This window comes from Rhinatrema bivittatum, chromosome 2 (assembly GCF_901001135.1).
Source record: "Rhinatrema bivittatum chromosome 2, aRhiBiv1.1, whole genome shotgun sequence".
Taxonomy (NCBI): domain Eukaryota; kingdom Metazoa; phylum Chordata; class Amphibia; order Gymnophiona; family Rhinatrematidae; genus Rhinatrema; species Rhinatrema bivittatum.
In genome coordinates this window covers 27,726,316-27,753,499 of record NC_042616.1, presented here as the reverse complement: position 1 = coordinate 27,753,499, position 27,184 = coordinate 27,726,316, and the positions used below count along the sequence as shown (strand labels likewise).

At 47.6% G+C, this 27,184-nt stretch overlaps 2 protein-coding genes across 2 annotated transcripts in view; both read left to right on the top strand.

Moving 5' to 3' along the window:
* Positions 1-10,120, top strand: part of LOC115083158 (zinc finger protein 420-like) — a 35,986-nt gene extending 25,866 nt beyond the window's left edge. The window contains exon 5 of the mRNA XM_029586966.1: positions 7,265-10,120. Within this exon, the coding sequence (XP_029442826.1) occupies positions 7,265-8,955 (1,691 nt within the window). The 3' untranslated portion in view covers positions 8,956-10,120. The remainder of the gene's footprint in view (positions 1-7,264) is intronic.
* A 1,458-nt stretch (positions 10,121-11,578) lies between these two features.
* LOC115083157 (extensin-2-like) lies at positions 11,579-25,246 on the top strand. The gene is made up of 3 exons (XM_029586965.1): positions 11,579-11,687; positions 22,321-23,531; positions 23,657-25,246. The coding sequence occupies exons 1-3, from the start codon at positions 11,579-11,581 to the stop codon at positions 25,244-25,246; spliced, it is 2,910 nt and encodes a 969-aa protein (XP_029442825.1).
* Positions 25,247-27,184: the final 1,938 nt, after the last annotated feature.

Genomic DNA, 27,184 nt, shown 5'->3' with positions numbered 1-27,184 from the left:
GGAAATAGATGCTCTCATGGGATGGGCAGAGCAACCTCTCGAAGACACTAGCAGCCTCTCATGTTGCTGGGACAGCCAACGTGAAGGCCGACGTTTCTCAGCAGATATGCCTTAGCCGCAGGAGAGTGGGAGCTGATGGCCGATGCCTTTCAGCTCGTAGTCTCTTGTTGGGGGTCCGCCGTATCTGGATCCCATGATGAGCTGCAGCATTGTGAAGGTGCCGACGGTTCTACAGCCACAGAGAGGACGCGGGGACGTTGGGAATCGATGCTGTCCTTCAACAGTGGCCACGGGGTGACTTGCTGTATGTATTCCCTCCTTAGCCGATGGTCAGCAGGGTAATACGGAGGATTGGGAGTCATCCCGAGACCGTACTTCTGGTGGCCCGTGGTGCGTGGACCTCCAACATTCACTGATAAGGCAGGCTTACGAAGCTGCCGGTCAAGAGGGATCTTCTATGACGGGGGGAGCCAATTGTGCACAAAAATCCGGGTCGATTTCGGTTTAATGGTTTGGCCCTTGAGAGGGCTTGACTGCTGAGGCGCAGTTAATCTCCAGCAGTGGTATCCACGCTGCTCCAAGCTAGGCAGTTTGCTACATCTCTGGCTTATATCAGGGTTTGGTGTGGGGTGAGAGATTGTCACCACCTCCGAGTGGAAATACCACTAATTCTGGAGTTTCTGCAAGAAGGATTAGTTAAGGGTCTGGCCCTAAACACCTTTAAAAGGTTCAGGTGGCAGCACTGGGTATGTGTTAGAGGTTGAACGAATGGTAGACCTTTGTCCTCCTATCCAGAGGTTGATCAAGTTTGAAGGGAATCGAACATCTGTGTCCTCCTTTTGTGTCTGCTGGTGCCACCTTGGGACCTCAACCTGGTCTTGAGATTTTAGGCAGGGCCCGCCCTTCAGTCACCGCGTGATCTCTCCAGGACATGCCCTGGACTGGGACGGAGCTGGGGCTTCACCTGCAAAAGCCCCGTTCCCCGCAGGTCGGGCCCCTGGGGTTCCGGGGCTGTGGCCTGGTTGGCACAGCACAAGAGTCCACTTCCCTTGCACATGATTAGAGACCCGTTCTCAGGAAGAAGCTCCTACATATTTCAGAGCCACCCCCGCCTCTTGGGGGTAGGGTGCTGGCCTGGATCCGAGCACCAGGCAGCGGTGACTTTTCTGTGGCACACCGGTTGCGGAAACCCCTGCTGTGATAGACTTTATGGGCTGACGTTTTCTAGAACGTACATGCGTGTGAATAGACTCTCTTGAAAATTTCCTAGGGTGGGGGATTTGTACGCGTAGATGCACACCGCAGAGACCCGTTCCGTGGAGTGGAGTTCGGGTGGGGAATAGCGTTTTGCATTCCATTTTTTTTGGAGGGGAGTGGATGGATTTAGAAGCCAGTAAGGTGGTGCCTAGCCTGCAGCTTCCACGGAGCGCAGGTCGTCTCAATGGTCCGCTGTTTATTTACCGTACACGGTGGCGCGCGCATGCCAACAGTGCCGGATTTAGAACAACGAAGATTTGGCTGCTGTAATCCATTCCTCTATCACCACGTAAAGAAATCACGTTAACTGTCTACCCCCGAGGAGAGTCAGGAGGTTACAATCACGTCAGAGCACTGCAGCGAGGCTGTTAAGGGGGAGGAATGCCTGTGATCACAACGCTCTGCTGCTAAAGGCGTGGCACCGGCTTCCCCGAGAAAGTAAAGTTTTTATTAAGGGTCTGTATTCAAACGAAGTTTGGAGGTAGCTGGACAACCTCTAGGGGCTGAGGGCTGAGTGGGGGAAGAGAAAGGAGATGCTCTGGAGCACACGTCAGGGAGCTGGGAGTGATTTATAGGAACGTAGGGAGGGAAATGCTGTGGTTAGTGCAGTTAGTGTAGCTGGGCTTAAAAAAAAAAGGTTTGGATAAGTTCCTGGAGGAGAAGTCCATAAACTATTAATTAAGCTGACTTGGGGAATAGCCACTGCTATTACTGGCAGCAGTAGCATGGGATCTATTTAATATATTGGTATTTGCCAAGGATTGGCCACAGTTGGTCTGACCCAGTAGCACAACTTCTTATGTACTTAATTGGTTTGAAAGTTATCTTACCAACTGTAATTGTCCAGTAAATATTGGTTCCTGTTCATCACACCCTTACCCACAGTTAACTGGAGTACCTCAAGGATCTTCGCTATTCCCCATACTATTTAATATATACCTATTGCCACTCTGTCAAATACTATCGTCACTAAATGTACAGTTTAAAATCTACGCTGATATACAAATATTCATTCCTTACAAAGTATCTTGGTTCGAAACTCTGTCCTTAACCCAATTACACATAAAAACAATAGAACAGTGCTTGCTGACAGTCGTCTAAAACTGAATGCAAAAAAAACCCCTGAAATAATATTTCTCAGTTTTATTGAAAACCCTAGTAATGCCCCACCAGCTTATATTACTTTAGGTAATGAAACCATTGCAATTAACAAAGAAGCTCGTAATTTGAGAGTCTTATTGGATTCGATATTATCACTACACATCTCAAAAACAGTCAAAAACTCTTTTTTTTTTTTTTAACCGCACATGTTAAAAAGATTACGGCCTTTTTTATTTTTTCGAGATTTTCAATCAGTGCTTCAAGCTTTATTCTTTTTGGGCTTCGATTACCGCAATGGTTTATATTTAGGATTGCCTGAAGCCAGCATCAAGCCATGCAGCTGCTAGGGTTCTTACTGGCACTGCCATGAAGCAGCACATCACACCCATTTTGCATGAGCTGCACTGGTTACCAATCAGATGTAGAATAATGCACAAGATGGTGCTGACAATATGCAATCTAGTAAATAACGCGGATTCCGTCTGGCTGTGTACGTCCTTAAGGTTATATAAGCCATCAAGAGAGCTTAAGATCCGACAGTAAGAATCTACTAGAGGTCCCGTCAGTACGACTAGCCTCACTGAACGTCACCAGAGAGAGAGCTTTCTCTGTGGCAGGTCCCGTTCTGTGGAACTCCCTGCCAAATGCACTAAGGCAAATAGGAGTGAGTTCAAGAAAGCATTAAAAACACATTTTTTCAAAGAAGCCTTTGGAAACACTGAGGTTGCAAAGAACACTAGCAAGCAGTAAGTCAGAGTAAGTATATTGCAGTAATTTTTGCACACATACTTATAGATAGGGTCTATACACTTTTTTTTATTTACATAGAAACATAGAAACATAGAAATGACGGCAGAAGAAGACCAAACGGCCCATCCAGTCTGCCCAGCAAGCCTCACACATTTTTTCTCTCATACTTATCTGTTTCTCTTAGCTCTTGGTTCTATTTCCCTTCCACCCCCACCATTAATGTAGAGAGCAGTGATGGAGCCGCATCCAAGTGAAATATCTAGCTTGATTAGTTATGGGTAGTAGGGGTAGTAACCGCCGCAATAAGCAAGCTACACCCATGCTTATTTGTTTTACCCAGACTATGTTATACAGCCCTTATTGGTTGTTTTTCTTCTCCCCTGCCGTTGAATCAGGGAGCTATGCTGGATATGCGTGAAGTATCAGTTTTTCTTCTCCCCTGCCGTTGAAGCAGAGAGCTATGCTGGAAATGCGTGATGTATCAGTCTTTCTCCCATGCCGTTGAAGCAGAGAGCCATGCTGGATATGCATCGAAAGTGAAGTATCAGGCACATTTGGTTTGGGGTAGTAACCGCCGTAACAAGCCAGCTACTCCCCACTTTGTGAGTGCGAACCCTTTTTTCTTCTGCCTTGCCGTTGAAGCAGAGAGCTCTGCTGGATGTGCATTGAAAGTGAAGTATCAGGCTTATTTGGTTTGGGGTAGTAACCGCCATAACAAGCCAGCTACTCCCCTCTTTGTGAGTGCAAATCCTTTTTTCCATATTTCCTCTTGCTGTTGAAGCTTAGAGTGATGTTGGAGTCACAGTAACCATGTGTATGTTTATTGAATAAGGGTATTGTCTCCAGGCAGTAGCCATCATTCTGGCGAGTCCCCCACTCTTCATTGGTGGCCTCTTGAATTTAGCAATAGCAATAGCAATTGCTTCTGCCAAGGAAGACAACTATGTTCTAGTAGATTAAGTGTAAATAATCTTGGAGGCCTGATGGCCTTTGAACAGATATGGTGAAGATAGTGTCCTTGGATCCATCTTGTTAAAGTAACTTTGGAGGCTATTTCACCCTTAATGGTCCATCAAACAAAACAAACAGCCTGTCTGTATTTACGAAAGGATTAGTACCTTAAAAATGCCTATATAAGCACCCAACTGACATCCAAGAATCTCAAGTATTTGTTGTTGCCCTGACACTCCTCTTTAGAGAAACCTGACAAAGAAATAGACTGATTGAGATGGATCATTGACATTACCTTCAGTAGGAAGGAAGATATAGGTAGAATAAATACTGAATTTGATGCAAGATTTCTATAGGAAAAAGCCTAAATTTTAGAAATACGCCTTGCTGAACAGATTGCTACTAGAAAAACTGTCTTTAAAGATAGAGCCTTAACCAAAGCATGTTTCTACCTGTTCTTGTTTTTAAAATAGTAATTATTTATAAGTTATATCTATTTTGAGGTAGCTATTAACTGGTACATTTTATTTTTGCATTGATCATGAACTGATTGTATTTTTCTCTGTTTTATTATTTTTCTTTTATTTGTATTTATTCGATAATTTAGGGCAAAGGTCTTTGATATTATATTACTTTATTTTACACTCTTCTTTTATTTTATAATTTATTGTAAACCGTTTTGGTCTACATTGTATTGTGAAAAACGCTATATAAATAGTTTAAATAAATAAATATGTTCTTACAAGCAAAACATTATTGTGCTGTATCTAGTTCTGCCAGGGGTGACCAGCCTAATATTGGTCCCTGGTGTGCCCTCTCCCCAAGGCACCAGTGCCAAACAGGATATCCCCATGTCTTGTTATCCAGCTGGAGGATGAGATTTTTGTTTTCTATGTGGACACCTATAGGATGGTGGTCAAGGGACTTCTAGGGCAAAGTCAGCCTGTGCCCTGTTAGCCGCGGGGATCCCATCACCGTCAGCGCAGAAAAGCCTTCACCACTTAGGTTGTTCACAGCAGTCGGTTTGTCACCTCGTTTTCTTTTTCTGAGGTTTGGCTTAGTATGACTGTAAGCATTCCTGTGAGAAGGACCCGGGTGGGGGAGGAAGCCACACACAGGCAAGCATTGAGCCCGGGCTGCTGGAGATGTTCTGGGAGCCTCTGATAGGGAGGCTGCCATCAATACTTTATTGCATCATTGGGAAACCGGCTAGGCCCCAGAGGTCCTCTAAGCAGGCTCTCCATGCTGCTCGATGAAGATGTCCTCAAGGGTTTTGCCTCCGCGCTGTGGAGTTTGATCCTGTGGGCGGCAAAGGTTACGTCTCCTCTACGGAGAAGGATTGCCTTGGCTCTTCCAGCAACGATTGGGGGGAGCAGATCATGACTACAGGTTTGGGGGCTCAGGTAGGCCGTGCTGCTAAGCAGGCTTTCACGTTGATGTTACTTGTATATATTATCTCACTTTGTAAACCGCGCTTCTCTGCATGTATTGGGCACAAGGATACTACACAGAATTTAGTTGGAGCAAATATAAATTTATTATTGCATATCCTTGGGAGACACAGCCAGGCCTTCAACACAGGGAAAGCACTGCAGCCTGTCTCTCCCAGTATCTTGTAAGAGCTGTATTATATAGGTTTAAACCATACAGAGAATGCCTGTGAGCCTATGGTGATAATCACTTAACGCAATATGACAGTGAAATAAACTACTTTAACCTGAAAACTCTCCACCCACATTGAGGCCCCTTTGTGACTAGCCTTGCTTTTGCCCGATGTGTCCTGCTTCTTCTGAGTTTCCTTTGTCCTGTCAGTATATCAATCATTTCATCTCCAGGGGGCAGGGAGAAACTCTGATATCAGTTGAGCCTCTCAGATAATCCAAGAATGTGGCCTGGAATGTGGCCTCAGCCATTTGCTATCTGTAATCTCATGACCTTTGAGCATAGGCTTTGCAGAGCCTAAATGTATTCCAGATATCTTCCAAAGTCTTGAATCTGAGGTCAATTAAAGGTTCTCTATAGCCAAAGTTGCAAGCAGGCCACAGACAATGAAGGATTCTGGGAGCTGAGTGAGCAATAGTCTTAGCATTAGTCTCCATATTAGGCTGCCCATATATCATATTTGTGTTGAGGGCGTAACCAATGTTAGGGAGGGTAAAAGGGACTTCTGTGGATAAAGCTTTTTTTTTTTATCTGCAGAAACGAGCCTTTAGAAAATTGTGTGACAGATATGTCCATCCAGTTGTAATCAGTAGTATGTATGTGTACGTTTTCAAAGGGGCTCCGTGCTTAAAAGATAGTGTATATGTGTCTAAGATTTACTTATTTTATAAATATCCAGAGTCCAGGCCCGCGCGCGTATTTTTACCAGTGCAAACAAGGGGCGGGGTTATGAGATCCCTTTTCCTGTATTCCAGCTTATTTGCACATGCTTACACCTGCTCATTGGCTCGCACAAGGGTGCTTCTCTCCCGGCTGCGGTTTTTGGGTGAGAGGTCTGGGTGACAGGGTGAAGCGCTAGAGGGCGTTGCTGGCCTGAAGCCAAAGTGACCCGGCAGAGGTACCAAGCAAGCATTTTCTAAAGGGTACCCGCACATGCTTTGTAAAAGACCTGCCACCAGGCTTTTACGCACGCGACACGTCACATGCTGTTCTGCGGAGGGGTGTGAAAGTTGTTTCCTTGCCTGTGCTTGTACACGCACAGGGGGAGAGAGGCATCCGATGGGCCTGGGTGGGCTTGGCCCTTCTGGATTTTATAAGAGTGTGCGCGTAACTTCTCTTGGCAAAGCTGTCTACCAGCGAACAGGTGCCGTTGGGTGTGCCTCGTGTTTTGTTGGGATAATTTTCTTGGTGCACTCATGCATGTAGGGCCGGCTTTGAAAATTGATGTCACTTCTGTACGTTTGCTGGCTCATTTAGCAAAATGTTTCAGATTTACCTTAACAGGTACTGTTAGTATAGTTATGCTTAGTTAAGGTTATATTATTTGTAGGGAAATGTTTATAGTATTGTAACCACCTTAGGATTATCTGTAAATGTGGGATATTAAACTTCCACTATATCATTTCCGCAAAATGAATTCTGTAAATGTCAGAGATCCCCTCTCATCAGTTTGTGCCCCCCTGCCAAAGTCTGATCCCGCATTATTGGTAGCTTTTCATAGCCATTGAGACCTAATTGATGCAATCTTTTTTTTTATATACAGCCGCCAATGAGATACTGCAAGAAGAGAAAAAGGAGGAGAATCGAGAAGAATGTTCTGTAGTATTTCATCTAAAATCAAAACAATCAGGAATGGTCTGTAAAAACCTTTCCCAGTGGGCTGATGGTGATGAAACTAGCCAACGGCAGCGGGAATTGGAGAAGAATCAGCGTGGCGTTGCAAGAGACTCCATGGCTAGAATCACTGCCTCTGAGAGAAGTGACCGGGTGCTCACCGACGTCCCTGAGCAGCAGACACTGAGCATAGAGAAACCCTTCCAGAGTAATAATAGTGATCACATCTACAAGAGCAAGGGTAAAGGGAAGAAATTCTTTCTGTGTGGCACCTGTGGCAGAAACTTTGATAGGAAATATAATTTATTAGTGCATCAGAGAACCCATAGTGGGGCAAGACCCTTTCTGTGCTCTCACTGTGGAAAAGGTTTCAAACAGAAGTTAACCCTGAAATTACACCAGAGAATCCACATTCAAGGGAAAACTTTCACTTGTATTAAATGTAAGCAAAGTTACACTTGCAAGGAATCTTTAGTAAAACACTTGAGAACACACAAGCGAAACAGGCCATTGCATTCTGCTAAAATTAAAAAATCTTCTGCTTATAAATTTTCTTTAATAAAGCATAATCCACTACAGCTAGAGCAAAAAGGGAGACTAGATTCATGCTATGAAAGTACAGAATGCTTTCTTCAACAGGAAAACCTAATAAACCAAAGATCACACCCCCAAAAGAAGCCTTTCACGTGTACAGTATGTGATAAAAACTTCCTATATCTATCACACCTGAAAAGGCACCAAAGGATCCATACAGGAGAGAAACCCTTCACCTGTGCTGACTGTGCTAAAAGCTTCATTCATCTGTCTGATCTGAAAAGACATCAAATGATCCATCTGGGCCAGAAATCATTTGGATGTACTGAATGTAATAAAAGATTCAGTAATCTATCATATCTGAAGAAGCACCAAAAGATGCACCAGGCAAATAAATCATATACATGTTCCCAGTGTAATAAAAGCTTCAGCAATAAATCACAGATAATAATCCATAAAAGTATACACCCAGAACAGAAGCCATTTCCCTGTAGTGAGTGCAATAAAAGTTTCATCTATCATTCATATCTAACAATTCACCAAAGGATTCACACAGGAGAGAAACCATTTACATGTACTGAGTGTAATGCTAGTTTTATTAGTCTATCACATCTGAGACGGCATCAAAGGACTCATGGTGGACAGAGACCATTTACGTGTGCTGAGTGCGATAAAAGTTTTATTTATTTGTCGTATCTGAAAAGACACCAAAGGATCCATGCACAAAAAATTCAGTTGACATGTGTTGAGTGTGATAAAAACTTCATTAATTTATCACATATGACAAGGCACAAAAGGCTTCACACGGGAGAGAAACCATTTATTTGTACTGAGTGCAATAAAAGTTTCATTACTCTATCAGATCTAAAAAGGCACCAAAGGATCCATAGGGTGGAGAAACAATTTACATGTCCTGAGTGTAATAAAAGTTTCTCTCAGTTTGCATACCTGAGCATGCATCAAAGGATCCACAGGGGAGAGAAACCATTTACATGTTCTGAGTGTCAGAAAGCCTTCAGTCGGAAATCATATTTAAGAAAACATTGGAATATACACACACACAGGAGAGGGGATGATAATAATTGAATAGAATACATTTATTTCTCCCAAGTCCCAGTGAATAGCTTGGCATGCTGACCTTGTTTTACAGCTAAAGAAAATCTCAACAAGGCAACCACAACTTTTAAAGTAAGGGAAAAAAAGGAGAAATTCATACCCTGCATTTCACCTAGGAGAAAAGATGCTCACCCTTACCTTTTGCATTGGGTAGTGTGGAATCGTTTGATGCAGATAACATGCCTGCCACAGCTAAAGGCCGTGCTGAACCTGATCGTAGACTACACAATCTGATGAAAAAAAGCAAGAGGACTAGATAGCCTACTGGTTAACGTTAACGGGCTGTAAACTAAGCAAACCAGGTTTCAAATCCCACTGCTCCTTCTAGTGACCTTGGGCTAAGTCACTTTACCCTCTGTTGCCTCAGGTACAAGTTTTAGGATTGTGAGCCCTCTGGGGACAGGGAAATATCTCCAGCACCTGCATGTAATCTGCTTTGAAGTGCCAAAAAGTGGAAGAGAAATATATTTACATGGACCCAAGAAGATAATGCACTGTTACATTTATGCCATAAACTCTGCATTTAAATTTAAAGACTACATAAAATGAGCCTACCAAAAACCATATAAAAGAGCATTAGTATTGGGGGAGGGAGGGGGGAAGCCGAAAAAGCTAACTTTTTGTACAAATGAAAACAAAGCACATGAGTGCTATTTTAATAATGAAACAGATGTAGAAATAGACATAGAAAGAGGAGACCTGGAGAAGCGCATTGGAAAAGAGATGCCAAAACAGCTAGCTTTATTGGAGGAGGCAAATAGTGAGACAGCAGTGAATGAGAAGGGTGCAACACGGGGATGAGAGCAACATCAGATAGGCCAGGAAGCAGATTCAATAAGAAAAGCAAATAAAAAAAACAGAAGATGGATGAACTGATAGCTGCGCTTCTGGCTTGTGTGTAGCCGCAGGAGAGGGGAAAATGACTTAAGATACACCTGACATCTAAAGTAATATCGAAAAGTGCTTTAACAGCATGGAATAAGATATATAAATCCCCCCAGATTTATATCCCCCCATATATATATATATATATGTCCTTCAACTTCAAGTTCTATAATACAACCAGCTCATTTAACTGTTCGTTGTAAATATTTAAAATGCTATTAACCTTTTCTTTTTCCTTCCTCTCCCAGTTTAAGCATCCCTGTTTTTGTAACTGCTTTCTTCCGCACTACAGTTCCAGTTTGTTTTTTCTTTCTATGCACCACTGTTTTAATGTAAACCAGCATGATGTGATTTTATCATGAATGCCGGTATATAAAAACCTTAAATAAATAAATAAGATGCAAGCCATCAGTTCATTTGCAATCTCCTCAGTTTCATAGAGCTTTGGTATCTTGGACTAGTGCCTGGCCCCAGAACAATCTCAATGAGTTAGATGTAAGAAAAAGAAAACTCTTTCATACCAACCAGCTAATCTATAAGAACCAATGTGTGCTGAGAATGTACATCCCAAGAACTGAAGAGTCACAGAAACAAATTACACACATAGAGCTACTATCATAGGCCTCCCATTATACCTAATGGGATCAGGACCTGAATACTTGAAGTGCTGCTGTCAGAGTAAATGACCAGTCTTGATCCTTAACCGTGGATAAGCATTCTGATGACTAGAAGCAATGAGTGAGATTCTACAGTACCAGTGGGGAAAGAGGTGACAGAATTTGTGAAACAAGATAAAGGTTAACAAACAAAAATATATTTATATATCTGTATAGAGACAGATAAAGTGAATTGTTTTGTTTGGACTAACTTAATGTATTTCTAGCTTTTGGGAGTTAAACCTCCCCATCTTGGGTTCTAAACAGAATGAGTAAAGGGTGCCATTTGCCATAAAATGAGTAGTTCACGGAGGACTGAAGTCTGCGGATTGACCACTGTTGGAAACAGGATGCTGGGCTTGATAGACCCTTGGTCTGACCCAGTATAGAAAATCTTATGTAAGGGGGATCCCACTCATGCTTCTCTTCTAATATAGTGTATATGTGAAGAAACAGGCTACATTGGGGAGATGGGCTAGTGTCAATTCACACCAACATAAGATCAGACGTCACAGGGAAGAGCAGGCTGACATCCCCTCATTTATGGGAGAGAGTTGTGGAGACATCATATCGGTTTACATTGTAACAACAGGGAGGAAATTACATTGAACAGGGAAGGGGCAACAAAGGATATATAGGAACATTAAGCTTAGCAAAGGAAAGGTATGAGAACTAAACAACAACATCAATCAGCTAAATAATAATAAGGCAAATAGATACTTAACTAACTATAACTGGAATCACAATCACCAGAAGGAATAATAGTAAATGTAATTACAACTACAATCACAGACCAGTCTCTTAACAACAAGTTGTAACAGAGAAATGTATGGAGTACATCAAAGAGCTGGCAGGTAAAGAGAAGGGAGGCAAGGCTGAGGTTATTGGGGGTATGCCTGTTTGAATAGCCAGGTCTTGAGGTTAGCTCGGAATTTGGAGGGACATGTTTTGAGCCGTAGGTTAGTGTGGAGGGAGTTCCAATGGGTGGGACCAGCTATGGAAATAGCTCGTTCCCTTGTGGATGTGAGGTGAGCGTGTTTTAGGGTGGGCACATGAAGAGTCCCATTCTTGGAGGCTCTAGTGAATTGCTTCGAGCGTTTGGTTTGGAATGGTTCTTCAAGCTAACTGGAATTGTGAATGTGAATGGCTTTGTGGACTATGGTGAGGGTTTTATAGACCAGTGGTTCTCAACCTTTTTCCCATTGTGACACACCGGACAGGCTACGCTCACATGTGTGACACACTGCTCATTATAATTCATAGCGGAAATAAAAAGTAAAGGTCCGGTAATTATTTTTATTGTTTAAAATGATACAAGGAAAAGATATATATTCTGTCTGAACAGAAATTGCATAAATAGTAAACATCCCACACGAAAACAGCACCAATTTCCAGCACTTAAACAGTAACCACCTTACCTAAGAAAAGGCAACACTGAAATATTACACCAGGCCTTAAGACACCAATACATCTCCTATTAGGAAAACAGACCAAGTCAGGCTGCTATAGAGCCCTACACAGAAACTACTCGCCAGCAGAAAACCTCACCTGAATCATATGTGCTGACCCTCACCTAACATAGAATAAAGAGACCAAAACGCATTACTAGAAGCATGCAGACAAAAACTGAATTGGAAACTGCAACAAGCCAGAGTCTCTGTATGCAGTGTAATAAAGGAAAAAAGAAACATCACCCATCCTTATAAAACAAATCAAGAAATATAAAATCAGTAGCAGTAAAACCATACTAACAAAAAGAACAGATTATTTCAAAACAGCTGATGGTGGAAGATCCAATAATTAAAAACTCATCAAAAATTTCTAGATACCAATAAAAAATTTCAAAATAGCAGACACAAAGGCCCAATAATGAAAAATAATAAGGATACAAAAAATGTTTTGCTCTGCATACCTGGGAACCTTTGATATCCAGGTGCCCTGAGATTGTTTTGAATTAGCAGGAGGAGGGGTGGTTTGCTTGGAGCTTTCTCCTCTCAGTCACATACCAGCGCTCTCTCTCACACTGGCTCTCAATTACACACTTACACATATGCTCTCAGTCTCTCACATATACACATGCTTTTTCTCTCACTTATATAGGCTCTTAATTACACATTTACACACATGCTGTCTATCTTTTCACGTTTACACACACAGGCTTTCAATCACACACATACATGCTGTCTTTTTCTCTCACACAGAGACTCATTCACATGCTTACAAACATGCTCTCTCTCATTTACACACAGGCTCTCAATCACATACTCACATGCTCCCTCACCTACACCAGCTCTCAATCACACACAGACACACATGCTTTCTCTCTTACTTATACACACAGGCTCTTAATCATACATACACATGATCTCTCTCACTCATTTCATTTCATTTTTCATTTATTAAAATTTATTAATCGCCTAACACTTAACAAGGCCTAGGCGATATACAAGGGTACATACATAATAAAAACAAAATAAAATACAAACAACAGATTTCAGCTTCACAGAAACCAAGCCGCAAAATACCAAATATTAATGGTACATTTACTATTTTAGACATAAGAGCATATTCCAAAAATTGAATATTCAATTAATAAATCGTCATATATCTTTTAATGAGCAGATTAAGAACATTCATGCAGCCTCATTTATCATTGAACGCACAATGAAGCAGGTATTCCTTAAATGCCGTTTTAAATTTTTTAACATCTTCTAAAGATCTGAGGTCAAAAGGAAGAAGGTTCCATTGAATGGGTGCCGCAATGGAGAAAGAAGTCTCCCTAGTAGAGGATAAACGGGCATGGCGAATTGAGGGAATCTCTAGCAAATTAAATTGAGAAGATCTCAAACATCTAACTGGATTATAAATCCGTAACAGTACATTAAACCAAAAGGTAGAATCTGGCGCACGAAGCTTGTACACTAACATGCCTATTTTGAACACTATACGTTCATTCACTGGTAACCAGATAAGTCTACATAGGGTTGGCGAGATCTTTTCAAAGCGCTTTGTGTGAGAAACCAGCCTGGCAGCTGAGTTTAGCAAAAGTTGTACTGATTGAATTAAACACTTCGGTAAACCAATATATAACCCATTACAGTAGTCAATGTGCGGAAAAATAATGGCACGAACAATCATCAAAAACTTTTTGTCATACAACAAATGATGAAGGCCTCTTAACAGCCGAAGTTTAAAGAAGCCTGTTTTAATCAGCAATTTTATTTGAGGTTTAAAAGATAAGGTAGAGTCAATCATGATCCCTAGACTCTTGATAGACTCATAGTCTCTCAATCACATACTCACATGCTCCATCACCTAAACCATCTCTCAATCACACACAGACACATATGCTCTCTCTCTCATTTAAACACAGGCTCTCAATCACATACTCACATGCTCCCTCACCTAAACCATCTCTCAATCACACACAGACACATATGCTCTCTCTCTCTTACATATACACACAGGCTCTTAATCATACATACACATGATCTCTCTCACACATAAAGGATCTCAATCATACACACACACTCTTTCACACAAACAGGTTTTCAATCACAAACTTACACATACAGGTTCCCAATCGTAAACTTACATTCATGCTCTCTCTCTCACAGGCAGGCTCTCAATCACAGACATACTCTCTTTCACATGTACAGGCTCTCACTCACACACATACACACATGTTTGCTTGCTCATTCATTCTCTCTCTCTCCCCCCCCCCCCGGAACTCGCGGCAGCAGCAGCCTCCCAACCCTAACCTTCTTCATTTTCAGCCCTCGTGGAGGAGGAGTCCCATCGGCCGTGGGGGGTTGACGCTCTTCTTCATTTTCCTCCGAGCCGCGCTGCACATTCTTCAGACCACGCCTCTCTTCTGTTCTTCGGTCCGATTCTGACCACACTAGCGTGGTCCCTTTTTTTCCCGCGCACGCACCCGATGCTCACCACTTCCTCTTCCGGGCCGCGGGGGGGGGGGGGGGGTGGGAAGAAGAGAGCACGCCGATGCCGCTGACTCCAGCTGTCTTGCCGCGTTCCGCCCGGGCTGACAGCATTTTAAGCCCGGGCAGAGGAGGACCGGGGAGCAGCTGGGGACCGGGAAGTGTGGCGACACACCTGCGTGTTCTTGGTGACACACTGGTTGAGAACCACTGTTATAGACGATACGGGAAGTGATAAGGGAGCCAGTGCAAGTCTTTGAGGATGGGAGTGATATGGTCATATTTACGGGCATTAGATATAGTACGTGCTATTGCATTCTGCAGGAGTTGAAGCGGTTTTAAAGAGGTGGAGGGGAGGCCTAGAAAGAACGAGTTGCAGTAGTCAAGTTTTGAAGCAAGGGTGGCTTGTATGACCGTGCAGAAGTCGCTGGTATGCAGTAGAGGTTTTAGTTTTTTCATGACATTGAGTTTAAAGTAGCCTTCCTTGAGGAATGCAGGACTTTTTAAGTTAAAGTGATCAGACGCTTTGGAACTGACAAGAAAGGACTCGACAAAGATCCAAGTTTCCTATCTCATTATGTGAATTGGTTATTTACTCTTATGGATAATAGAAGGACTGGGGGGGGGGGGGGCACTCCATGAAGTTAGCAAGTAGCACATTTAAAGCAAATCAGAGGAAATACTTTTTTGCTCAACGCACAATTAAGCTGTGAAATTCATTGCCCAAAAACTACCAAAACTGGTCTGAGAAACTGGGAAACAGATCCTGACATGAACTTTCCACAGACAATACAAGATTTTTTGGGTTTTTTTTTTTAAAGAAATCACTTGATATTCTCAGCCAGTCAAATACAGCCTCCAATCACGTCCCATAGCAGAAAACAACAGATCGAATGTCATTCGTTAAAAAAATGTCAAACTCTGCATTAGCCATTTCATCGCAGCCCCACTTCCCTTTTTTTGGCTGGAAGAACCTGCAGTTCGGGGGTTTTTCATTCATTATCACCAGACTGATAAAGATAGGTCCCTGAAGAATAAGAGAAGGGGTTAGACAGTAAATATTATTGGATCGAGAAGAGCCACCATGGCACCCGGATTAATTTCTCTTTGTCATTGTGCACACACAGTTTGAACTTGGCTTCTAGACCTGTGTGTAGGTGTTGAGCTTTTAAATAAGGATTCAGATACTTGCAGAAGGTTGAATCAATGTCTTTGTGATCATTCTCATGTTATTCTTTTATTGTACTTTTTCTTTTTTTTTGTCATTACAGCTTTCGTGTACAGGGATGAAAAGCAAACGGGAGCTGTACATCTCCTGTGGGTGGCTGTTTGCATGATTTTTGTGCTGTAGTCACAAAATAAAAAAAGTTACAAGTGCTTTAAAATCAATACAAGGGCAATATCGTGCGTTACCCCCTCGAGGTCTCCGATTATCAGACCTGAGCACAGGGGAAGAAAAGCCACATCTCAGCCTGTGGCGCAGCCCCAATGTGCTGCACCTGCTGTTTCAGGTTTTATCCAGGTCCCAGTTATTGAAAGTAACGTACGGAGCATGCATGTCTTAGGCCTGGAGTTAGGCTCTCCATCATTCCCGTAGACCCAGCCAGGCATGCTTCTCATGGGCCATCCCACCTTGCTTCCTTCAGTCCGCTGCTACACATACTCTCGCCGTCTCCTGTTCACATCCCGCTTCCCCAGGCCTCTATCTTTATCCTGCTGTGGCTGTTTCTTCAGCACAGCTAATGCCTCCTCTGGGCCTCCAGCCACTCTTCCTCTTCCCATCATAACCAGCTCCTCCATGCGCTCTCCTCCTCTTCCCATTGGCTCTTCTTGGCCTCTGCTCGCCACCGCCTCCTCCTCCTCTTGCTAGTGCAGCAGCTTCAGGGCTGCTCTTGTCAGTATTTTAAAACCGTCGACGGTATGGGAGCACATTGTGTTTCATGCATGTAAAACACAATGTGTGTAAACAAAAAAAGGGGGGGGGGGGGTATTCTGGAGTGGGATACACGTTAAGTATCTATTTTCAAAGACGCGCATAACTTTGGAATCTTCCTGGATTTTATATCTGCTCATTATCTGGCGTAAGTGATTTTAAACATGTTTATTGTGTATTACTGACTGGGTGGGAGGTCTGGGTGAACTGAGGGGAGTTCAGGCTGACGGACAGGAGGTTCTTGACGACCTGGAGAAGGACTGGGCGAAAAGGGTTTATGCAAGTCCTACTTTTTCATGTGTAAAATATATGCGCATATATTTTTAAAATAGCAAATGTACACATAAGAAATTGCCATACTGGGTCAGTCCAAAGGTCCATCAAGCCCAGCATCCTTTTTCCAACAGTGGCCAATGCAGGCTACAAGTCTCTGGCAATTACCCAAACACTAAGAAGATCCCATGCTACTGATGCAATTAATAGCAGTGGCTATTCCCTAAGTATAATTGATTAACAGCCATTAATGGACTTCTCCTCCAAGAACTTATGTTGCGATCCCCCCTGCTGCTGCGCTGCAGGACGTCTCTTACCTTCCGCCAGAGGCCGCTCTGAAGCCAGGGCCTCGCCTGCGCATCATCCAGGACTTTCTCCAGGGCCTGAGAGGCCTAGCTGCTCCTGAGGCATGCCGGTGGCTTGCAGCCTCAGTGTTTGGACTTCCTGTTGGGCGACGCCCTTCCCTAGGGGCTGGCCCGCAGCTCTCTACCCTAGTTATAGGACCAGCGGTGGGCGGTCCTGGCAAGCTCCTCCCAGGGAGTTGCCTTCTACCTCCAGTATTTAAGGACTTTCTGTTCACTGTGTCTTTGCCTTTGGATTGGATTACACAGTTGCCTGTGGCCTCTCCCGATCCAGGTCCTCCGTGACTACGACTCCTGCTTGTCGTCAGCCTGCCTTGACTCCGGTCCGTGACTCTGACGCCTGCTTGTTGTCAGCCTGCCTTGACTCCGGTCCGTGACTCTGACTCCTGCTTGTCTTTGCCTTCGGATCGGGCTCTACAGTAGTCTGTAACCCTGCCGATCCAGGTCCTCCGTGGCTCCGACTCCTGCTTGTCTTCAGCCTGCCTTGACTCCGGTCTGTGACTCCGACTCCTGCTTGTCTTCAGCCTGCCTTGACTCTGGTCCGTGACTACGACTCCTGCTTGTCGTCAGCCTGCCTTGACTCCGGTCCGTGACTCCGACTCCTGCTTGTCTTCAGCCTGCCTTGACTCTGGTCCGTGACTCCGACTCCTGCTTGTCTTCAGCCTGCCTTGACTCCGGTCTGTGACTCCGACTCCTGCTTGTCTTCAGCCTGCCTTGACTCCGGTCCGTGACTCCGACGCCTGCTTGTTGTCAGCCTGCCTTGACTCCGGTCCGTGACTCTGACTCCTGCTTGTCTTTGCCTTCGGATCGGGCTCTACAGTAGTCTGTAACCCTGCCGATCCAGGTCCTCCGTGGCTCCGACTCCTGCTTGTCTTCAGCCTGCCTTGACTCCGGTCCGTGACTCTGACTCCTGCTTGTCTTCAGCCTGCCTTGACTCCGGTCCGTGACTCCGACTCCTGCTTGTCTTCGGCCTTCGGATTGGGTTACACAGTTGCCTGTGGCCTCTCCAGATCCAGGTCCTCCGTGACTCCGACTCCTGCTTGTCTTCAGCCTGCCTTGACTCCGGTCCGTGACTCCGACTCCTGCTTGTCTTCGGCCTTCGATCAGGCATTACAGTTGTCTGTAACCTTGCCAGTCCAGGTCCTCCATGTTTCCTGATGTCTGCCTAGACGTGTTTCCTGATGTCTGCCTTGACGCGTGCCTGTTGTCTGCTCCTGTTCCTGCCAGCCGAAAGGGCTTCGGATGTGAGTATCCCAGCATCGGAGTTCCTGTTCGCCTGGGTCTTCCCCGCGCCCTCCTTCTCAGCGTGGTCCGCGACCAGCCTCCCAGGGCTGTGTAGGGCGCGTCTGGGACAGGGTGGTCCGCGACTCAGTCCCTCGGGCGGGCTGAGTAGGACGCCCTGATGGACAGTGCAATGTTCCCGTCCAGCCTTGTCTTCAGTGTCTGCTTCAGCCCTTGTCCGGATGTCTACCTGTCTCTGCCTTGACCTGGTTCCTGAGCCTTCTGTCCTGTTGGGCCCTGGAGTGGCCAACAGGAGGGATTCGTCCCACGGGCTCTTGAGCTTCTGCCAGCCGAGGGGGCTTCGGATGTGAGTATCCCAGCATCGGAGTTCCTGCTCGCCTGGGCCTTTCCTGTGTCTCGCTTCAGCCCTTGCCCTGATGTCTCCGTCTTGCTTCAGCCTGCTTCTGCCCCGTTTGATGTCTTCTGTTTAAGGACTCTGTCTGCCCTCGCCTCTGTCCGGCCTGCTGCCCATTGCCGTTCCCTGCGGCAGGTCCGAAAGGGCCGGGAACAGTCGGAGGACCGTTCATTAGTCAACTTCCCCGTGTTGGCTACCATGGGCGTGCAGGTCCGGCTGAGGGCTGGACTCCCTGCTTCTGTTCCTGCCTGCCTGGCTCACCTCCCACGGTGTGGCCTTGGGCTCCTCCTGGGGTCCTGCCGTGGCCCAAGGGCTCACCACCCGCCCGAGACGACCGCGCCCGCGCGCGCTCGTAACACTTATCCAAACCTTTTTAAACTCAGCTACACTAACTGCACTAACTACCTTCTCTGGCAACAAATTCCAGAGCTTAATTATACATTGAGTAAAAAAGAACTTTCTCCGATTACTTTTAAATGTGCCACATGCTAACTTCATGGAGTGCCCCCTAGTCTTTCTATTATCTGAAAGAGTAAATAAAAGATTCACATTTACCCGTTCTAGACCTCTCATGATTTTAAACACCTCTATCATATCCCCCCTCAGGCCGTCTCATCTCCAAGTTGAAAAGTCCTAACCTCTTTAGTCTTTCCTCATAGGGGAGCTGTTCTATCCCCTTTATCATTTTGGTAGCCCTTCTCTGTACCTTCTCCATTGCAACTATATCTTTTTTGAGATGTGACAACCAGAATTGTACACAGTATTCAACGTGCAGTCTCACCATGGAGCGATACAGAGGCATTATGACATTTTCCATTGTATTCACCATTCCCTTCCTAATAATTTCCAACATTCTGTTTGCTTTTTTGACTGCTGCAGCACACTGAGCCGACGTTTTCAATGTATTATCCATTTTGACTCCTAGATCTCTTTTTTGGGTGGTAGCTCCTAATATGGAACCTAACATTGTGTAACTATAGCATGGGTTATTTTTCCCTATATGCATCACCTTGCACTTGTCCAAATTAAATTTCATCTGCCATTTGGACACCCACTCTTCCAGTCTTGCAAGGTCCTCCTGCAATTTATCATAATCCACTTGTGATTTAACTACTCTGAATAATTTTGTATCATCTGCAAATTTGATTACCTCATTCCTCATATTCCTTTCCAGATTACTTATAAATATATTGAAAAATACCAGTCCAAGTACAGATCCCTGAGGCACTCCACTGTTTATTGTTTACCCTTTTCCACTGAGAAAATTGATCATTTAATCCTACTCTCTGTTTCCTGTCCTATCCCAAGACTTTTTAGTTTTCTTAGAAGCCTCTCATGAGGTCAAATGCCTTCTGAAAATCCAAATACACTACATCTACCGGTTCACCTTTATCTACATGTTTATTAACCCCTTCAAAAAAATGAAGCTGATTTGTGAGGCATGCATTCGTATTCCAGGGTAGAGAAGCATGTATTTTATAATGCACGTGTATGTGATATGCAGCGATGTCAAAATACTATCCTAGATCTACATGTGGCCCTGTAAACTCGTTTTTGCCGCCGTGCCCAGTTGTTTGAAAGTTAGCCTCTGGGCCTATAAACGGTTCTGATCTCATGGCTGATTGGTTCTCAGGAGCAGAGTAAGCCATTCAGCCATGGAAGGTGGGGGATAAGCAGCAGCACATTCACATTATTCTATACTGTGGCCTTGCCTCCTTCTCCCCCTCTCTTTTTCACCCTGGTAGAAGCAGCAGGACTAGTGCTAAGGCTGTCGGGCATCTTAAGTGGACCTTCAGCCCTGCACCCCCCTCCAATTAACTTTCAGGTGCACGTCCCCTCCGCCTCCCCCACCACAGGTCCTCCCGTCTTGACGCGGAGATCTGCAGATCACACGGGAATGGCGTCGCCTCTTTCGTGAGAGGGGCCCATTGTGCCTCCTCCTTTCCATAGCTTTGAAATTACTTTTGAGAGGAAAAAGTTACTTCTTTTTTTTTTTTTCACTTTTCTCTAGCCTTCCTAAACAGATGGTGAGTAGTCTATGGGTTGGTGGCCCGGAATGGTCGCATCCCATTTCTGAGACTCGTTGAACTGTTGTTTCTCTTAACAGCCTCCAAGTCCACCCCCCACCCCCCAGCGTTAGGGTTTGCAGATCTGGAACTTTATGGCCCAGGCTGTCGGCGTTTCTGCTTGGAGTTTGCCTTCTGTTCCCCCTTGCCTCGCCGATCCTCCTGGTCTCTTCTTCTACCCCTGCTGCTGCAGAGTGGACTCTGCCTTTTCGTGTTTTTTGGGGGAGATGACATCCAGAATCCGTCGACTTCCACTCCACTCGTTTGAATGCCTCTCAGTACATGATCTGAATTTCTCACTTAGGGTCCTTTTTCCTGCCCAGAAAGACACAGACCGTCTTTGCCGTACGGTCCTGTATTCCATTATATGACCTCACCCCATGCTCTATCTCTTTACACCAGGCTTTGAGCCACGGTTTGATGATGACAAAGCCTGTCCTTCCCCTTTCTAGGCTCAGGTCTCCACCATGTGTCTAAGTCCCTCTCCCAGGTTCTGGTAATTTCTGTGTACACAGCACTGATGATGTTTCTAGTCGGAGCATTGATCCCACAGTAGATTTTTGTAACCAGGAGTGAGGTTTTGTTACCTGTCTTGTTGATTGGTAATTGGGCACTATCACTTTTAAGGACCAGTTCCCGGACAGCCTCCAGCCTCTTTTTTTTTTTTTTTTTTCCTTTTACTGCTGTAAAATGAGCTGTTTTATCTGACAGCTGTTTCTCTTTTCTGCCAGCTCATCACTGAGCAGGCTACAGATGTTACTCTAATGGAGAGCTGATGTGCTCGAGACATAGGAAGGTCCCTACGCCCTGTCTAGTCTGCCCATCCACCAACTATTCAGCTCTACAATCCCTCCTGTGAGGGCACCGGTTTCCAAAGTGACACACAGAACGATCAAAGAGCTGGCAAGTGTCCCGCCTTCCAGGCCATCTCCAGCCAGCATTCCCGCCAAGACCCCAGCGAGCCCGGCTATAACCAGACACCGAAACTCCAGAGAAGGCAGCGGGCTGGGGGGAATCCTCCCCTCCCCCACCACAGAGCCCGGCTATAACCAGAGACCGAAAGTCCAGAGAAGGCAGCGGGCTGGGGGCTGTCCTCCCCTCCCCCACCGCGGAGCCCGGCTATAACCAGACACCGAAAGTCCAGAGAAGGCAGCGGGCTGGGGGGAATCCTCCCCTCCCCCACCACAGAGCCCGGCTATAACCAGACACCGAAAGTCCAGATAAGGCAGCGGGCTGGGGGGAATCCTCCCCTCCCCTCCCCCACCAGGGAGCCCAACTATAACCAGACACCGAAAGTCCAGAGAAGGCAGCGGGCTGGAGGAATCCTCCCCTCCCCCACCACAGAGCCTGGCTATAACCAGACACCGAAAGTCCAGAGAAGGCAGCGGGCTGGGGGAATCCTTCCCTCCCCCACAGCGGAGCCCGGCTATAACCAGACACCGAAAGTCCAGAGAAGGCAGCGGGCTGGGGGAATCCTCCCCTCCCCCACCACAGAGCCCGGCTATAACCAGAGACCGAAAATCCAGAGAAGGCAGCGGGCTGGGGGAATCCTCCCCTCCCCCTCCACAGAGCCCGGCTATAACCAGAGACCGAAAGTCCAGAGAAGGCAGCGGGCTGGGGGCTGTCCTCCCCTCCCCCACCGCGGAGCCCGGCTATAACCAGAGACCGAAAGTCCAGAGAAGGCAGCGGGCTGGGGGCTGTCCTCCCCTCCCCCACCGCGGAGCCCGGCTATAACCAGACACAGAAAGTCCAGAGAAGGCAGCGGGCTGGAGGAATCCTCCCCTCCCCCACCACAGAGCCCGGCTATAACCAGACACAGAAAGTCCAGAGAAGGCAGCGGGCTGGAGGAATCCTCCCCTCCCCCACCACAGAGCCCGGCTATAACCAGACACAGAAAGTCCAGAGAAGGCAGCGGGCTGGAGGAATCCTCCCCTCCCCCACCACAGAGCCCGGCTATAACCAGACACAGAAAGTCCAGAGAAGGCAGCGGGCTGGAGGAATCCTCCCCTCCCCCACCACAGAGCCCGGCTATAACCAGACACAGAAAGTCCAGAGACGGCAGCGGGCTGGAGGAATCCTCCCCTCCCCCACCACAGAGCCCGGCTATAACCAGACACAGAAAGTCCAGAGAAGGCAGTGGGCTGGAGGAATCCTCCCCTCCCCCACCACAGAGCCCGGCTATAACCAGACACAGAAAGTCCAGAGAAGGCAGCGGGCTGGAGGAATCCTCCCCTCCCCCACCACAGAGCCCGGCTATAACCAGACACAGAAAGTCCAGAGAAGGCAGCGGGCTGGAGGAATCCTCCCCTCCCCCACCACAGAGCCCAGCTATAACCAGACACAGAAAGTCCAGAGAAGGCAGCGGGCTGGAGGAATCCTCCCCTCCCCCACCACAGAGCCCGGCTATAACCAGACACAGAAAGTCCAGAGAAGGCAGCGGGCTGGAGGAATCCTCCCCTCCCCCACCACAGAGCCCGGCTATAACCAGACACAGAAAGTCCAGAGAAGGCAGCGGGCTGGAGGAATCCTCCCCTCCCCCACCACAGAGCCCAGCTATAACCAGACACAGAAAGTCCAGAGAAGGCAGCGGGCTGGAGGAATCCTCCCCTCCCCCACCATAGAGCCCGGCTATAACCAGACACCGAAAGTCCAGAGAAGGCAGCGGGCTGGAGGAATCCTCCCCTCCCCCACCACAGAGCCCGGCTATAACCAGACACAGAAAGTCCAGAGAAGGCAGCGGGCTGGAGGAATCCTCCCCTCCCCCACCACAGAGCCTGGCTATAACCAGACACCGAAAGTCCAGAGAAGGCAGCGGGCTGGAGGAATCCTCCCCTCCCCCACCACAGAGCCTGGCTATAACCAGACACAGAAAGTCCAGATAAGGCAGCGGGCTGGGGGGAATCCTCCCCTCCCCCACCACAGAGCCTGGCTATAACCAGAGACCGAAAGTCCAGAGAAGGCAGCGGGCTGGAGGAATCCTCCCCTCCCCCACCACAGAGCCTGGCTATAACCAGACACAGAAAGTCCAGAGAAGGCAGCGGGCTGGAGGAATCCTCCCCTCCCCCACCACAGAGCCCGGCTATAACCAGACACCGAAAGTCCAGAGAAGGCAGCGGGCTGGAGGAATCCTCCCCTCCCCCACCACAGAGCCTGGCTATAACCAGAGACCGAAAGTCCAGAGAAGGCAGCGGGCTGGAGGAATCCTTCCCTCCCCCACAGCGGAGCCTGGCTATAACCAGAGACCGAAAGTCCAGAGAAGGCAGCGGGCTGGAGGAATCCTCCCCTCCCCCACCACAGAGCCCGGCTATAACCAGACACCGAAAGTCCAGAGAAGGCAGCGGGCTGGAGGAATCCTCCCCTCCCCCACCACAGAGCCTGGCTATAACCAGAGACCAAAAGTCCAGAGAAGGCAGCGGGCTGGAGGAATCCTCCCCTCCCCCACCACAGAGCCTGGCTATAACCAGAGACCGAAAGTCCAGAGAAGGCAGCGGGCTGGAGGAATCCTCCCCTCCCCCACCACAGAGCCTGGCTATAACCAGAGACCGAAAGTCCAGAGAAGGCAGCGGGCTGGGGGAATCCTCCCCTCCCCCACCACAGAGCCCGGCTATAACCAGAGACCGAAAGTCCAGAGAAGGCAGCGGGCTGGAGGAATCCTTCCCTCCCCCACAGCGGAGCCTGGCTATAACCAGAGACCGAAAGTCCAGAGAAGGCAGCGGGCTGGAGGAATCCTCCCCTCCCCCACCACAGAGCCCGGCTATAACCAGACACCGAAAGTCCAGAGAAGGCAGCGGGCTGGAGGAATCCTCCCCTCCCCCACCACAGAGCCTGGCTATAACCAGAGACCAAAAGTCCAGAGAAGGCAGCGGGCTGGAGGAATCCTCCCCTCCCCCACCACAGAGCCTGGCTATAACCAGAGACCGAAAGTCCAGAGAAGGCAGCGGGCTGGGGGAATCCTCCCCTCCCCCACCACAGAGCCCGGCTATAACCAGAGACCGAAAGTCCAGAGAAGGCAGCGGGCTGGAGGAATCCTCCCCTCCCCCACCACAGAGCCCGGCTATAACCAGAGACCGAAAGTCCAGAGAAGGCAGTGGGCTGGGGGAATCCTTCCCTCCCCCACAGCGGAGCCTGGCTATAACCAGGCACCGAAAGTCCAGAGAAGGCAGCGGGCTGGAGGAATCCTCCCCTCCCCCACCACAGAGCCCGGCTATAACCAGACACAGAAAGTCCAGAGAAGGCAGCGGGCTGGAGGAATCCTCCCCTCCCCCACCACAGAGCCCGGCTATAACCAGACACAGAAAGTCCAGAGAAGGCAGCGGGCTGGGGGGAATCCTCCCCTCCCCCACCACAGAGCCCAGCTATAACCAGACACAGAAAGTCCAGAGAAGGCAGCGGGCTGGAGGAATCCTCCCCTCCCCCACCACAGAGCCCGGCTATAACCAGACACAGAAAGTCCAGAGAAGGCAGCGGGCTGGGGGGAATCCTCCCCTCCCCCACAGCGGAGCCCGGCTATAACCAGAGACCGAAAGTCCAGAGAAGGCAGCGGGCTGGAGGAATCCTCCCCTCCCCCACCACAGAGCCCGGCTATAACCAGAGACCGAAAGTCCAGAGAAGGCAGCGGGCTGGAGGAATCCTCCCCTCCCCCACCACAGAGCCCGGCTATAACCAGACACAGAAAGTCCAGAGAAGGCAGCGGGCTGGAGGAATCCTCCCCTCCCCCACCACAGAGCCCGGCTATAACCAGACACAGAAAGTCCAGAGAAGGCAGCGGGCTGGAGGAATCCTCCCCTCCCCCACCACAGAGCCCGGCTATAACCAGACACAGAAAGTCCAGAGAAGGCTGGGGGGAGGGGGGGGGGACTTCAGAGAGGGAGAGCCGTGCTGCCCCGCCCCTGCCTCCTTTCCTATGCTCTGATTGGAGGCTGTGGACAGAGGAGGTGGGGCACAGCCCTCCCATAAGGATCCTGGAGTGTTTAATGGCCAAGCCGCTTGGCCTCCTCCTTCTGTCTCAGAGCTGCTGAAGTGAGGGATACAAGGGAGGAGAATAGAGGGGGGAGTGAGTTATACACATGGAGAGAGGGTAGGGTTGCCAAACTCCTGATTTTTCTGGACTCTGCAAATTTTTTAGGTACTGTACAGAAAATCCTCATCGGGGAAGATATGAAACACTTTCTCCAAGTGCTTGGAGATTTGGTGGTTGAAAGTTAGCAATCCTAAGGGAGGGAGAAAGGCAGGGAGCATAGAGGGAAGGATAGGAGACAGGGAGAGAGTTATGGAGGGAGGGGAGAAAAGGAAGGGGGTACAAGAGAAAAAAAATGGAAAATGAAGGGGGTGAAGATGGGGCATATCCTGGGGAAGGGAAGATATTGGTGAAGGGGATTAGGGCAGACAGAGGCAGATAGTTGCTTTTAGGCAAAGGCAGGAAAGTGAGTTAGGGATTTTGTGTGTGAGTTTCTTGGAGGGCCGGGATAGCAGTCATGCCAGGGTGGTGTCTGTTTCTCCTCCTCCTACTTCACCCACCATTAGTTTAGGTACAAAGCTGGATTTTAAGCCCTCTGGGGCATGGACCTACCAAATGTACCTTAATTTCTAACTCAGATATTGTATTGTAAATGGGGGGGGGGGATACATTTAAAAGCAGTCTTTGAATTTGAATAAAGCCTGATAAGGGAGGGTGTTTACCAGTTCAGGAAGTCTATTCCAGACAGCAAGCAGTCAGGAATTAGCAATGGGGGTGGGGGGATGGGATACAAAAAATCTCCCTCTTAGAAATTGTTCCTTCATAGCAGCTCTCTCCTTAAAACAAGAGGGAAAAAATTACCAAATAAGTCAAGGTACACATTGCGGGCATCAGGGACTTCCCCTGTTCTTCCCCCAGCCTCCCTCCCTTCTCCATGCTCTGTCCCCAGCCTCCCTCCCTCCTCCCAGATTCAGATAGCTTTATTCGCAAGACGGTTTTAAAAGTACAATATGGAATGATTAAAATAAAAAGGGGTAGGAAAAGAATGCAAAATTATAATAAGTGAAGTTACAGAAAGTACAGCATCAGGGACAGGTCTCAGCTTTTGCCTGTAGGCCGCTGGAGCAGGAAGCAGAGTGCGCTTCCCTGGCTGGAAGTCAGCAAATCTTCAGCCAGCCTGCTGCCTATTGTCAAATCCAGGCCTGCAAGAGACAGCAGGTCTCAGCTGCTGTGAGCGAGGATCAACTCCTCTGCTGTCAGTGCTGGGCGGGTGCCAGGAGGTCCCAGCAGTCAGAGGCGCCTCTCCCCCTACACCTTCCTTTCCTCTCTCTCTCTTTTCCCTGCTTCCCCTCCCCCCTGGATGGTGCGTGCAGGAACAGCTTCTCTGCTGTCAGTGCTGGGCGGGTCCAGGAGGTGGCAGCAGTCAGAGACACCTATCCCCCTACACCTTCCCTTCCTCTCTCTCTCTTTCCCCTGCTTCCCCTTCCCCCTGG

Excerpts from the sequence above, each read along its gene's own strand:
- LOC115083157 (XM_029586965.1), top strand. The coding sequence starts at position 11,579 with ATGAAGAGTCCCATTCTTGGAGGCTCTAGTGAATTGCTTCGAGCGTTT. Across the intron at positions 11,688-22,320 it reads GAATGGCTTTGTGGACTATG|AGACCGAAAGTCCAGAGAAG; the intron begins GTGAGGGTTTTA and ends GGCTATAACCAG. Across the intron at positions 23,532-23,656 it reads GCTATAACCAGACACCGAAA|AGCCTGGCTATAACCAGAGA; the intron begins GTCCAGAGAAGG and ends CCCCCACCACAG.